General features: G+C 38.1%; 1 protein-coding gene across 1 annotated transcript; it reads right to left on the bottom strand.

The window, feature by feature from the left end:
- Positions 1 to 591: 591 nt before the first annotated feature.
- Positions 592 to 13814, bottom strand: LOC133616467 (uncharacterized). Its single transcript, XM_061975780.2, has 10 exons — positions 13671 to 13814; positions 8845 to 10496; positions 5955 to 6063; positions 5736 to 5883; positions 5434 to 5481; positions 5185 to 5262; positions 4962 to 5099; positions 4129 to 4212; positions 2009 to 2059; positions 592 to 1830 (listed from the first exon to the last, which is right to left on the bottom strand). Exons 2-10 carry the CDS (start codon positions 10256 to 10258, stop codon positions 1720 to 1722), a joined length of 2181 nt encoding a protein of 726 aa, XP_061831764.2. The 5' UTR covers positions 10259 to 10496; positions 13671 to 13814; the 3' UTR covers positions 592 to 1719.
- Between the last annotated feature and the right edge of the window lie 501 nt (positions 13815 to 14315).

Raw genomic sequence — 14315 nt, 5'->3', positions numbered from 1 at the left:
TAAACAAGTATATACATTTAAAGTTTCCAGATGCTTGTTTTTGTAGGTTCAAAAGCTTAATGTCTCTTATTGGAGAAGCTCAAGAAACAAATAATCTAATTAAAATAAAGCAATAGTAAATCGAAATCTTGATTTAGTGCTCTGCCTTGTGGTCAATGTTAGTAGTGCAGTAGTAAATTACTGACTTATATAACTATGTAAAAATTACAATAGCCTAAGAACATGTATGTTAATACGTTGCCACAATAATTGCTATGATCTTCCAGCCATTGCATTATAGCACAACTATCACAATCATGTTCCCGGCCTGATTCGAGCATTTCAACAATACACATTAAAAACATACTGTATTGTCATATTTTTGTTTATTCTGAATAAACCCTTCACTTTGTAATAAATATGTCCTTTTTGTCTTTTGCACACTAATTTGTTTCTCAAGAATGTGTTCTATAATATAATGATTATATAAACCCATCACCACATATTATAGCAATCTGAAGATATCATGCAAAAACTATAGAAGCGCAGTTTTCAGAATTACAAATCAGATCAGCTGATTAATAAATTATCTTAAAAAAACACACAATTCAATATGTTTGAATATTTATCTGAAGGATTGTATCCCCTAAAAAAACGATCTGTTCAAGTACAGGTAAAACATCTTCAATACAACTACTGCTTGTTGCCTCAATTTTTACCTTATCAAAAACATATTAGAGAGACAGAGAAAAAAAAAAGAGAGAAGGAAAAGCAACCCGTTTGCAGCAGTTTCGGCATTTTAAGAACAATAAAAATGTGTTTTTAGCCAAAAGCGAGCATTTACAGTCATTAAAGTACAGTTAAGTGTGGTAATAAAACTATAAGAAGAAAAACAGACGGATAGGACACTGGAATTATATGCGAGGTCCACTTGATTCTTTCAATGCTTCTACACTAAATACTTGATAGATTGATAGACTGCTTGGCTGACACTTATGTCAGAGCTGTGGCCTTAACGTTAGCAGCTTTTCCTCTAGACCCAACTAACAACAACAAGAAATGGATGGACATTGAGCTAGAACATCTGATTAATAGCTTCATAAAAAAGGAGGACTTTCAAGAAGAAAAGTTTAGGTGTAATTTGACAAAAACCTGATAATCTAAAAGGGAGTCAACTATACTGTATATCCCTGTTTCAGCCACAGCCAACGTTTGTTGTCAGCTTCTATACTAAGAAGTCAGCGCCCTGCAGAGACAGCAAGGATAGCTACGGGGGTCAGTACAATCGTTTGATATTCTAAACTCTTCAGCTCCGATAACCGTGCAAATATTAGCAGTCCAGGAAGCAAAGGACCCAACGGCCATCTTCAAGTTTTAGGTGAACGGTTGGTCCACTAAATCGCACCACCTTTTCTCGAAATTACATGTTCGAAGACATAAAGACACGAGGCGCCGCTGTTTTAAAAGCCATGAAGTTTAAAATGGCCGCTCCGTTTGGAATCCACGCAGTTGGTCCGAGCAAGAAAGGGTCCGAAGAAGAGCGACTGGCCATGCTAAATGCATAAAGAAAAGGCAACGTGAAAACGTAAGAGTCCAGCATCAGTAGGAGGCCACGTCAGTAGTTCTTGTGTGGATCTCATGTAACAGACGCTCATTAAAAGTAAGATCTGTCTGCCAAGCTTTGGCAGCTCTCCTCATGTAAATAGGTAAGGTGAGCTCAGGGGGGCATTTCTCAGTCCTTTAAGAGTTGAGGCGTCGGTCGCAGAGCTCTTTGTAGATCCGTTTGCGAATGTGAGGCATGTCCTCCTGACTGAACAGCAGGGGCTGCTTCACCGAGAGACAACGGCAATACTGGCAGACGCAGGAAAGAAACAAAAAAACAAAAAAACTGAGTCGAATGATAAGTTTGGATGCATTTCCGATACTGGACATTCTCATATTTAGACAGACGAGGAAATGGGAAGAGAATGAAACAAGCACAGGAGATAAGAGAGAGGAGTTGAAATGAAAAGGTAAAAGAAAGTCTCACCTCAAGGACAAAAACGCCACAGTCGCTATCGTTCTTCTGCTGAGGAATACCCTGAGGAGTCAGTGAGATCAGTTACAAAGCTATACAACGTTATTTGAATATAATTGCATGCACCAGAGGACAGGAATGTATTCCACTTGGCACCATAATTTTTTCTTGCATTCTACTATAAAAGCGGATACACTCAAAAGTTCGATATAATGCTGTCTTTGCGGTACATAACATACCAATCGTGTTATTCCCAAGATCACGTTATATAGAAAGACTTAGTTTTTACCCTTTTTTCGCAAACGTTATGCGCTATAGCTTGGCTGCCTGAACCTGCTTGGTGGATAGATCACATGGATGCCCCCACGTGATGTATATGGTGGATTGTGCTCGCACGTCACTAAACGGGGTGGGCACCAACTAGTTTTGGACATCACTGGGTCGATATTTTGTTATTTTTATTTAGTTGGTTTTTTTATTGCTTCTTAATGGAATTTTTCATAAAAATGTAATGTGTAAGTGTTACAATCTGGTCACATGTCTGCAAAGGTCATGTCTCCCAGGATGCAAAGAACAGTAGGAAGCAGCTTGCAGGTAAGAATGCTTTTTTAATTCCAGTACGAGGCACAAAAACATACAGGGCATTAGCCTGGCGTGAAGCTAACTGGCACTCAAATGGTGCAACAAGAAGGTGGAAGTGTAGTAATCAAGACGTATAACTGTAAACTGTAAACCAACACAGGACATGACTGCGATGGACCGGTCATAACAGTAATGTAAATACGCGATCATTTGGTAAAAAAACCCACCATTGACTCTTGCAGAAAAAAACGGGGGAAAATCTGGGATCTATGGCACGATCGATTTATATAGAACATTGCGTTATATTGGACACACGTTATATCGAACTTTAATTGTACCCTTGGTTTTATTTGTCTAACTTTCTCGTATAATTAGCTTTTCACCAAAAGTTTGCCCCAGTTTTCGGTTATCGTACAGCCAAACATGTCGTGACAAACTTTATGCTGTCTTTAAGTTCAAGTAGAGTGGAATTTCTTTTTTTTGACGCCGCTAGTGGCCACAATAACTAATTAAGCCAAGATCATTACGCAATATATTGAATGACGCGGACGCATTTGTTCCTGAAAACTTTTGGTGTACGCGTGGCTCATATGGTAGAGCGGACGGCAGAAACTTGATGGTTCCAGGTTCAAATCCAGCTTCCGCTATCCTAGCTGCTGCCGTTGTGTCCTTGGGCAAGACGCTTCCCAGTGCGACCTACACTGGTATAAATGTATCTTAAATAAAGATAATGGGTTTCTCAATGTAAAGCGCTTTGAGTCACAAGAGAAAAAGGGCTTTATAAATATAATTCACTTCACTTTCTAATATGCTTCCTCCTCAGAAACGTTGTATTTGTAAGTAATATGCAACTATAATTATCTGATTTATTTGCTTTGATATTTTTGTGTTTATATTGACAAATGTGGTGTTTTAAACTGCAATTTTGCTCAATTAAGGACACTTCTTACGTATATATAGCTCGTGTGCTATTCTTTGCTTCGCTGTTGTGTAGCTGCTTGCTCTTAATAGCATTTAGCCTACAATGCTTACCTTTTGTAAATTACTTGGCTAAATTTCAAGAAAAGACTATCCTTGTGTGCGTGCTTATTGGAGGACATTTAGCTGTTAACTTGCTGTCCAGCAATGCACAAGTAAACACACAACAGGACTGCTTGTATTGAAGATTTTAGATGCTCGCCGATATAATCCGTTACTTGTTTTCTTCTTGCCGATATAGGACTAATATCAACCCCTAATAATCCATAAATAATAATGTGCTCTACGAGCTTCAATGTTGTTTTTATATACGTTTTAAACTAAGTGTTTAACAATTATAAATGTTGATATATTTTAGTAATAAAACTATTTTTCGGTGTAGTAGTGTATTACTATTGTATTAACATTTAAAACATGATTGTTAAATTGGGGCAATTGTGGCAGAAACCTTACATGGTGGTTGTCTAATACATGTGTAGAACATGATAACTGTGCAATCACATTTTTATTGAGCTAAATGCCATTGTAGTAGTAATAGTGTCTTGAGTATACATAGTCTATTATGTAGTTACCTTGATGATTGCAATCTTCCAGCCTTTCAGGAAATCAGCCTTTTTCTGTTCTTGGGCTTCTGACTGAAGATACTTCATGATGTTCTAACAGGGGACCACAGACACACAACAGTGAGCAACAATGACTCTTCCTAAAATAACATCCAACCATAGAGGTGACAACAATTAAAAAGGAACAATTGCCAATGATGTGGCGCTCACGTTGGTGAAGAAACAATCACATAATGTTGTTGAATTGACCTCTCAAAACACCCTGATCTAAAATTTCGCCAAAATATCAGGACGTGTATAGTCCATCAGGAAAGTATTCGCAGCGCTTCACTTCTTCCATATTTTATGTTACAGCCGTGTTCCAAAAAGGAATATTCATTTTTGTTCTCAACATTCTACAGACAACACCCCATAAAGACAATGTGAATACATGTGATTTATTTACTTTTTTTATTTTTAATCCATCCATAAAAAAAATTAAAAAAACTTTTCAGATTGTCAATATGGTGTATTGTTTGTAGAATTTTGAGGACACATGAATATATTCCATTTTGGAGAAAAGCTGTAACATAACTAAATGTGGAATAAGTGAAGCACTGTGAATACTTTCCCGATGCAATGTATTTGAATTGAAGTACAGTAGAAAGATTCCCAAGAGATCCCCACAAGTCTTCAGCTGTGTCAACAGAGACTGCATGTTTCTGCACCAGCGAAAGCAAAAGAAGCCTTTATGTGACAAAACCAAACAACATTTTACAGTCCGTATGAAAAATGTTATATTTTTTTCGTCATATTCGTGGCGTTTTGCTTTGAAAGAACTGTACATGTACACTGCCACTCACATCTGCGGTGTGTCGGAAGACGATGCCTTGGCTGTCAAAGTAATTGATGGTCTTGGTTGCCATGGTGACGGTGACAAGCGACCAATGGATTTCTAAGTGTATGGGAAAGAGCAGTAGCCATTTGGAGAACAAATCCACCTGAAATTTGTCCCGCAAAGAAAAACTGTTATTGAAAAAAATGTTTAATGTTAATTAACATCGTAGTCATCATCAGTCTCCTTACTTTTTTGGTCCATCTTTTTACACCCTCATAACCCTTGGCAACCAACTGCTTATGGAAGAAACTGTTGAAAAAATGAACCTAGAAACCAAACATGTTTTTAAACCATAGGGCTGGATTCAATACATATTAGTAATGGTATGAAATAATTAAACACTTAAACTATAACATACAACATCATTAACACGCACTATTAAAGTACAATTCTGTCTTTTTTAAACCCATAATCCACATTCACAGGATATAACTTACATTGTGTTGTGTTGCTTCCATAATCAATTCTCCATATGTGTTGATAATCTGGACGAAATGAGACATAAAGTGAAATATAAAAGATTATTTAACTGATTGTCACCATGTAATAAATGTGCACAAAAGCAACATAATATTTCAGTTTGTACATGTGCAGTGGTCCCTCAATTTAGGAGTGCCCCAACTTAAGAGTGTTTTAGGATAAGAGTAGTCTCTTGGCTAATTGTCATGCTTTAGGTTGCAAGCAAAAATGTGAGCTACAAGCATCCCAGTCATTGATTGGCGTAGCAACCTTTCCTTACCTGGTCATTTAGCCAATTCTGTTCCTCCAGCGTGCTGAGGTCTTCAAGGCTCAACGTGTGTTTGTTGTACATGACCATAAAGCTAGCAACAGGTGCAGAGGCGAGCGCTGCTTTGTACCGCTTCATCTCTTCCAGGACGTTCAGTCTCCTACAACAAACGCGTTAAGATGTGAGCAGAGTGGATGACAAACGTTTCATGTTGCGTGTACATGCACTAACTTGTTGGCGAGGTCGTCACTGTTGCCATTCTCCTTCAGGTAATCCAGGACATCTGTCTCACTGACAGGAATGAAACTGCCATATTTTAAGTAGAAGCTCTCCAGAAACTCTAAAATGTATACGTCATTGTCACAGGATTAGATTTCCCCGCTTCTTGACAGGTCAACGCAGAGGTGTACCAACCGCTGACTTTGCAAATTTAAATAATGGGGCAACAAAACATGACATATTTTAAAGAACAAACATCCTCTAACAGCATGTGCTTAATGTACAAAACTCTGATGACATGATAAATACCTCCTGGCCTTCAAAACTAAGGTTGTGCCAATCAATCGATATCGGACGATTTTCGTGAAAAAGTACATGATCACAAGATCACGAAAGATCATTATCATGTATTAGAAGCAGGCATGCTAATAGCTAAGCTAACCATATTCAAACAACAACAAGAAATAAGTTAAATTTAAAGTACCAATGATTGTCACACACACACACCAGGTGAAAGTATCCTCTGCATTTGACCCATCACCCTTGATCACCCCCTGGGAGCTGAGGGAAGCAGTGAGCAGCAGCGGTGGCCGCGCCTGGGAATCTTTTTGGTGATTTAACCCCCAATTCCAACCCTTGATGCTGAGTGTCAAGCAGGGAGGTAATGGGTCCCATTTTTATAGTCTTTGGTATGACTCGGCTGGGGTTTGAACTCACGACCTACTGATCTCAGGGCGGACACTCTAACCACAAGTGTTTAGTAAATGTTTAAGAAGTGGATATGGAAGCAGAAGAAAGTAAGCGGCTACTAACAAGAAATTAAAATAAGTACAAACCCCGTATGAGTTGGGAAATTGTGTTAGATGTAAATATAAACGGAATACAATGATTTGCAAATCATTTTCAACCCATATTCAGTTGAATATGCTACAAAGACAACATATTTGATGTTCAAACTGATAAACATTTTTTTTTTTGCAAATAATCATTAACTTTAGAATTTGATGCCAGCAACACGTGACAAAGAAGTTGGGAAAGGTGGCAATAAATACTGATAAAGTTGAGGAATGCTCATCAAACACTCATTTGGAACATCCCACAGGTGTGCAGGCTAATTGGGAACAGGTGGGTGCCATGATTGGGTATAAAAACAGCTTCCCAAAAAATGCTCAGTCTTTCACAAGAAAGGATGGGGCGAGGTACACCCCTTTGTCCACAACTGCGTGAGCAAATAGTCAAACAGTTTAAGAACGACGTTTCTCAAAGTGCAATTGCAAGAAATTTAGGGATTTCAACATCTACGGTCCATAATATCATCAAAAGGTTCAGAGAATCTGGAGAAATCACTCCACGTAAGCGGCATTGCCGGAAGCCAACATTGAATGACCGTGACCTTCGATCCCTCAGACGGCACTGTATCAAAAACCGACATCAATCTCTAAAGGATATCACCACATGGGCTCAGGAACACTTCAGAAAACCACTGTCACTAAATTCAGTTCGTCGCTACATCTGTAAGTGCAAGTTAAAGCTCTACTATGCAAAGCCAAAGCCATTTATCAACAACATCCAGAAACGCCGCCGGCTTCTCTGGGCCCGAGATCATCTAAGATGGACTCATGCAAAGTGGAAAAGTGTTTTGTGGTCTGACGAGTCCACATTTCAAATTGTTTTTGGAAATATTCAACATCGTGTCATCCGGACCAAAGGGGAAGCGAACCATCCAGACTGTTATCGACACAAAGTTCAAAAGCCAGCATCTGTGATGGTATGGGGATGCATTAGTGCCCAAGGCATTGGTAACTTACACATCTGTGAAGGCACCATTAATGGTGAAAGGTACATACAGGTTTTGGAACAACACATGCTGCCATGTAAGCGCCGTCTTTTTCATGGACGCCCCTGCTTATTTCAGCCAGACAATGCCATGCCACATTCAGCACGTATTACAACAGCGTGGCTTCGTAAAAAAAGAGCGCGGGTACTTTCCTGGCCCTCCTGCAGTCCAGACCTGTCTCCCATCGAAAATGTGTGGCGCATTATGAAGCGTAAAATACGACAGCGGAGACCCCGGACTGTTGAACAACTGAAGCTCTACATAAAACAAGAATGGGAAAGAATTCCACTTTCAAAGCTTCAACAATTAGTTTCCTCAGTTCCCAATCGTTTGAGTGTTGTTAAAAGAAAAGGTGATGTAACACAGTGGTGAACATGCCCTTTCCCAACTACTTTGGCATGTGTTGCAGCCATGAAATTCTAAGTTAATTATTATTTGCAAAAAAAAAAATAAGTTTATGAGTTTGAACATCAAATATCTTGTCTTTGTAGTGCATTCAATTGAATATGGGTTGAAAAGGATTTGCAAATCATTGTATTCGTTTATATTTAAATCTAACACAATTTTCCAACTCATATGGAAACGGGGTTTGTAGATTAATAAGAATTAGAGAGGGAATACTATAACAACAACTGTTAGTGTGTCAGCATTGTCGCAGTTAGTACACGACAAGTAAGAGTAGGATCGAATCGATCTATAAATTGGTGTTGTCAGTATATCATCAATACTAGAGTGATCAGAACAATATCTTTACATTTCTTAAAATCACTTCGTTGTTTTTGTTAATATTTACAAACTCGGGGAATAATTCCCTGGACACAGAAAAACAAAAGAGTTTAGATGAGTAGAGATAGTTTTTGCTTTTGTTTAGTTATGGTGTACTACTGACTTTGTTTCAATAAAACAATTGTATGTAATAAAAGAAAAAGGAACTAGTTAAAATATTGTTAAACTGTCAATAACACTCACCAAAAATACATTGAAAAATGTACATTACGTGTTATTGGTATTGGTATTGGCAGCATAAAACCCTGATGGAATGTCCCTATCCAAAACCGATCTTACCATGGACCAAATGAATAAGCCGCTCCAGGTTATCACCATTCTGTGCCGTTGCATCCGTCTCTTGTGCATTTGCTTCATTTGACAGATCATCATTGGGTGTTTCCCCTTTTTCCCAGGTTCCAGGCTGACAGTACAACCTGTGGTCTCTCAGCGCGCAGCTGTGCATACTGCTGCACACCGCGATAGGACCGTTGTATGAACAAACCGCCACTGGATTGTCCGTGTCCATGGGTGTGGATCTGTGGTCGAGGTCTGTGGGTGAACTGGCGTTTCCATTGGACAGAGTAGGTGATAAACATAGGGATGAAAGGTCTGTCCTCTCATTCTCTTGCTCTACCTGCATCTCCGATTCGTGGTTTGGAAGACATCCTGGCCTTAAAGGAGAGGTGGACTCTCCTGATAAGCAAAGTGTTCCGTTTCCTGCTTCGGTCAAAATGGTTATGTCATCAATTGTTTCTTCAGCTTTTGTCGCAGACAAACTTATCTCATCTTTATTTCCAATCTGTGATAAATCCAATGTACAGTATATCTGCGGCTGGGCTTCAGAACAGATAACAACCTCATTTCCAATACCTTGTTTGATTCCAATGATCATTTTCGATGCCAAAGGACCTGCCATTCCTCCCCGGCCAGGTTTACCGCCTCCTCTCCCTCTTACAAGCACCATACTTCTGCCAGTCATTCCTGGGGACAACACCTGCCCGATCTTTTTTCGTTCTGTTTCAGCAACCCGTGAAATGACTGTCAATATGTTCTCCTTCTTTTGCACAACATAGTTTGTTACTGGTCCATCTGGAGGACTGACATGGACATTTGAAGGAGCAGCAGAATCTGACTGTGGATTTGAGGTTTTATTGTTCCCATAGTTGTCATTTTCTTCCCTTGTTTCCCTTAATTTACCTTCCGTCAGGTCAAAGTCATTAATTATCAACAACTTGTCCCCGTCTTGCCTTTTTGGGGTGTCCTGAAGGTGCCATCCAGCTCCCCTTCCCCTACCTCGTCCCCTTCCCCTCCCCCTCCCTCTGCCTCTGCCAGGAGGTCTGATATTGTGTCCTTTGCTGTTGGGGCCACAGCAGTCACAGGCCTTAGGAACCCTCTTTCTGCCTGATGTGCGGCCATTGACTGTTCCCTGAGTGGGATTTGTTGACTGTGTAGCGGACGGCAAATTCCCTTTAAGTGCTATTAGCGGGGTTACAACTGAGGGCTTATCATCTTCGGGAATCTGAGTAGAAGGCTGTGTGGTGTCTGAAATGGGGGTAACATCTGACCCAACTGAGGCAAGGAGCTTTGCAGGGCTATGAGTGAGGTCTTTGACAGTATCTTTCAGAGGCAGCACTGGAGGAGGTGCTGCCTCAGTTATATTAGTTGAAATAGATGTTGTTTTCATTGGGGAAGCAGAATTGCTGTGAACCATGACGTCCTCCTTTTGCACTTTAACCCCATCCCAAAGACTCCACTTTTCCCTATTGGTCTTCTTCACTACCAAGTATGGTACAGTGTGTTGTTTTGGGGTTTTTTGAATCAAGAAAAGCAGTTGTATTCTATGTCTTCCTGTTAAATGTCACAGGTACAACAGATGAGAAATTGGGATTACTGAGTTGCTCAACTGCAGCTATATACTGTTCTTAGGATTGTACCTCCACCGGAGTCTCCTATAGGATAGAAGAAACAAAGTAGCAGAGAATTAATACAGAAACAGTGATATCACTAGAATAAATGAGGCATTGGTTAGTAGTAGAACTGCGCAATATAGAATATATACGATATAAATTTGGCCAACGATAGAGCTTTTAATACTATCGTGATAACGGATGTTGACGACACATTCTGGCTGTTTCCACAAATTTGACAGCAACAAGCGAACGACCGGGTCCACACCGCAATGTCGTGTCCTCGCTCACAGCTAATGTCTTTTTAGAGTGCAACTTGCCGCAATGGCAGCAAATAAACAGTTTCTTACAAATCCAAGCGCACGAGGAATAACTAAACATGCTACACTACACATTGTAGGAGAATATGCTAACTGCTAATCGCAAGTTAGAGCTCTTGAATGTAAACAGGGTGGGCGAATTGGAACAAATATCGACAAGAACAATACCAAGTACCGGTAGTACTTTATCAGGTTGATACCACACTGGTTAGAACAATATTTTTTACTAGCAAAACATCTTCTGTAATTTTTGTTATTGTTTACAAACTCGAGAAATAAGTCCCTGGATATAGGAGGGCCGTAAGGGCAAAAACCAAATATTTTAAATCAGAGCCAATATTAGGTTATAATTAAAAAATGTAACCGTTATTGTTAAACCGCCATCGTGTTATTTTGTCTGATTACAACTGTGATCAAAAATTGTATTATTCAATGATCTTGAAATTTGAAGTATCGCTATCAGTATTGGTACAATTCAGTTATCTTTATACTACAGTACGCGGTCGACATCTAACAGTATGCTAAATAATCACTTAATACAGTGTTTTATTTTCCTTTTTTCAAACACAGTGTTACTGTTCAAACCGTGTGTAAGTTAAAAAAGGCTAATAATATTAAATATACTTGTTAAATAAAACCTCTTCCTTGTTTTCAATTAATACTTAGGCCTACTATGCTACTGTATTTTAACATTGGTCATTATGGTGGTACTTGGAGAGACATTTTTTTCCTAAAGTGGTACTTGGTGGAAAAAAGTTTGGGAACCACTGTATAAATCAATACTCAACTACTTGGTATTGGATCAATACCCAAATATGTATTATTGCTCAAAACTAATGTATTGAAAACAACAAAAGAATGCATGTTTATTACATTTTAACACAAGTGTAGATTAAACTATTTTACAACAGAGAGTAACCAGACATAACAGTGAATTAACAAGTAGTTGAGTTGAGTTGAGTTGAGTTTAAGTTCATTTGGAACATGTATGCATACAACATGATACATCCCAATTTCTCCACTCAACATGTTCGAAAATGAGTAGGAAGAAGCAGAGCGTATTTAATCCTACCCCTTTTCCTTTACATTGCAGTTGCTAAAACTTTTGTTCAACCCCTGTTCTCAATTTATTCACAATATACTCCATAAGTAATAACAATAAAAATAAATAAATAAATAATAATTGGTTAAGTAAGTTATAATTCATATGGTGAGACAAGTAAGATTATCTTGAAAATGAATGGATGGATGAAATAAATTCAGAATGTTTATCATGGTTCTTCTTGTTTGTACTTTGTAAACACTTTATGTTTGAATAGTTTTTTGAAGTGGATCATATTAGTACATTGTTTGATTTATTTGCTTAATCCACTCCATAATTTAATTCCACATACTGATATACTGAAGGTCTTAAGTGTTTAAATTACATTTTTCTCTAAGATTATATTCCTCCTCTTTTGTTGAGAATAATTGTTGTATATTATTGGGTAGCAGATTATAGTTTGCTTTGTGTTTAATTTTAGCTGTTTGCAAATTCACTATGTCGTGGAATTTCACTATTTTTGATTCCATGAATAAAGGGTTTGTATGTTCTCTATATCCAGCATTATGCATTATTCTAACTGATCTTTTTTGTAACACTGTTAATGAATGAAGTGTACTTTTGTAGTTATTTCCCCATATTTCTACACAATAACTCAGATATAGTAACACTAGCGAGCAGTAGAGAATATGGAGTGATTTTTGGTCTAGAACATGTTTTGCTGTATGCATTATTGACGTGTTTCTTGCTACTTTATGTTGTATATTGTTTACATGAGATTTCCAGTTCAAGTAGATTAATATATCGAGATATTTATCACAGGGGCCTGCAATACATATTGCAATACAGATTTCGGGCCACATCAGCCACCCCAAGTTAGTAGGCAGTGTTCCAAGAACCTTGATTAGTGGAAGTTACAGCAAGAAAGTTGTAATATATGCTGACAACTACAATTGAAATTCATATTTAGAAGCATTGATTGATTGATTGAAACTTTTATAAGTAGATTGCACAGTTCAGTACATATTCCGTACAATTGACCATTAAATGGTAACACCCGAATAAGTTTTTCAACTTGTTTAAGTCGATTTGTCCACGTTAATCAATTCATGGTACAAATATATACTATCATCATAATACAGTCATCACACAAGTTAATCATCAGAGTATATACATTAAAAACCAGACAAAACTTACTGGTAAAATTACTTATCTATAGACTAAATACAAACAGTTTCATGTTTTTTTACATAGCAATTATTACACTCTGTTAAGCACTTACCTTTCACATTTGAGAGTTTAAACACTGGACACTGAACTGAAATTAGCAGCATCCTTCAAAATAGGTTTGGCAAACCTATCCATGCAGTATCTATACTTTTTATATACATTTTTACAATTCCCTATTGAGCGACGCACTAACATAGTAACACCCCAGTCAATGTTGCGTTATATTGCTAAATAAAACAACAGTATTAAAAGTCTCGAAATACAAGTTTAAGAGCAGTAATTTACGAACAATGCAATAATCCGTCACAACAATAAAATGTTAAGATAAAGAGAGAAAATACGTTGGCCAAACTCAAGAGACCACTTAATTGATGTTATTTACTTATTTTTCGACACACAACAGCAAGTATTACTCGTATGAGAGCGAGTGTGTAATTTGAGGGTCTTTTGAATAAGTTAGTGGTTCTCCTGAGGGCGAAGCTAGCCGAGTTAGCTCGCTGCAGCCAAAACAGAGACGGGCAAACGGAGGATAGAAGTGAAGTCTTGAGCGGGAATTTCGAATTCTAAATGCATACACGGTAAACGTTTGGGAAAACGTCCAAAATAAACATACGTGTACATTACCTCGATATTGGGATGGCAAGAGTTTTGTCTCGCCATAATTTGAGGATACAGGCAACAAATTGTGGGCGCACATTGACGGCGTCACGATGTCGACGTCATCCTCGTCTCATTCCGTAGATCCCCGAACGAGGCTTCGTGTTCCTGAGCTCGAAGCCTCTTTACAGTATTTTAATTGAACTCAAATTAGATATGGCTATATTTAAAAAAAAAATAAATAAATAAAAAAAAAGTATGTATATACGTGGTCAAAAGTTTACATACATTTGTAAAGAACACAATGTCATGGCTGTCTTGAGTTTCCAATAATTTCTACAACTCTTATTTTTTTGTGATAGTGATTGGAGCTGAAGTTTAGTTCTTTTATGAATTTATTATGGGTCTACTGAAAATGTGACCAAATCTGCTGGGTAAAGTATACATACAGCACTGTTAATATTTGGTTACATTTACACACAGTTTCACTTCAATAAGGCGCTTTTGGTAGCCATCCACAAGCTTCTGGTTGAATGTTTGACCACTCCTCTTGACAAAATTGGTGAAGTTCAGCTAAATGTGTTGGTTTTCTGACATGCACTTGTTTCTTCAGCATTGTCCACACGTTTAAGTCAGGTCTTTGGGAAGGCCATTCTAAAACTTTAATTCTAG

The sequence above is a fragment of the Nerophis lumbriciformis genome, linkage group LG14 (genome assembly GCF_033978685.3).
Source record: "Nerophis lumbriciformis linkage group LG14, RoL_Nlum_v2.1, whole genome shotgun sequence".
NCBI classification, from domain to species: domain Eukaryota; kingdom Metazoa; phylum Chordata; class Actinopteri; order Syngnathiformes; family Syngnathidae; genus Nerophis; species Nerophis lumbriciformis.
This window is presented reverse-complemented; position numbering and strand designations above follow the sequence as displayed.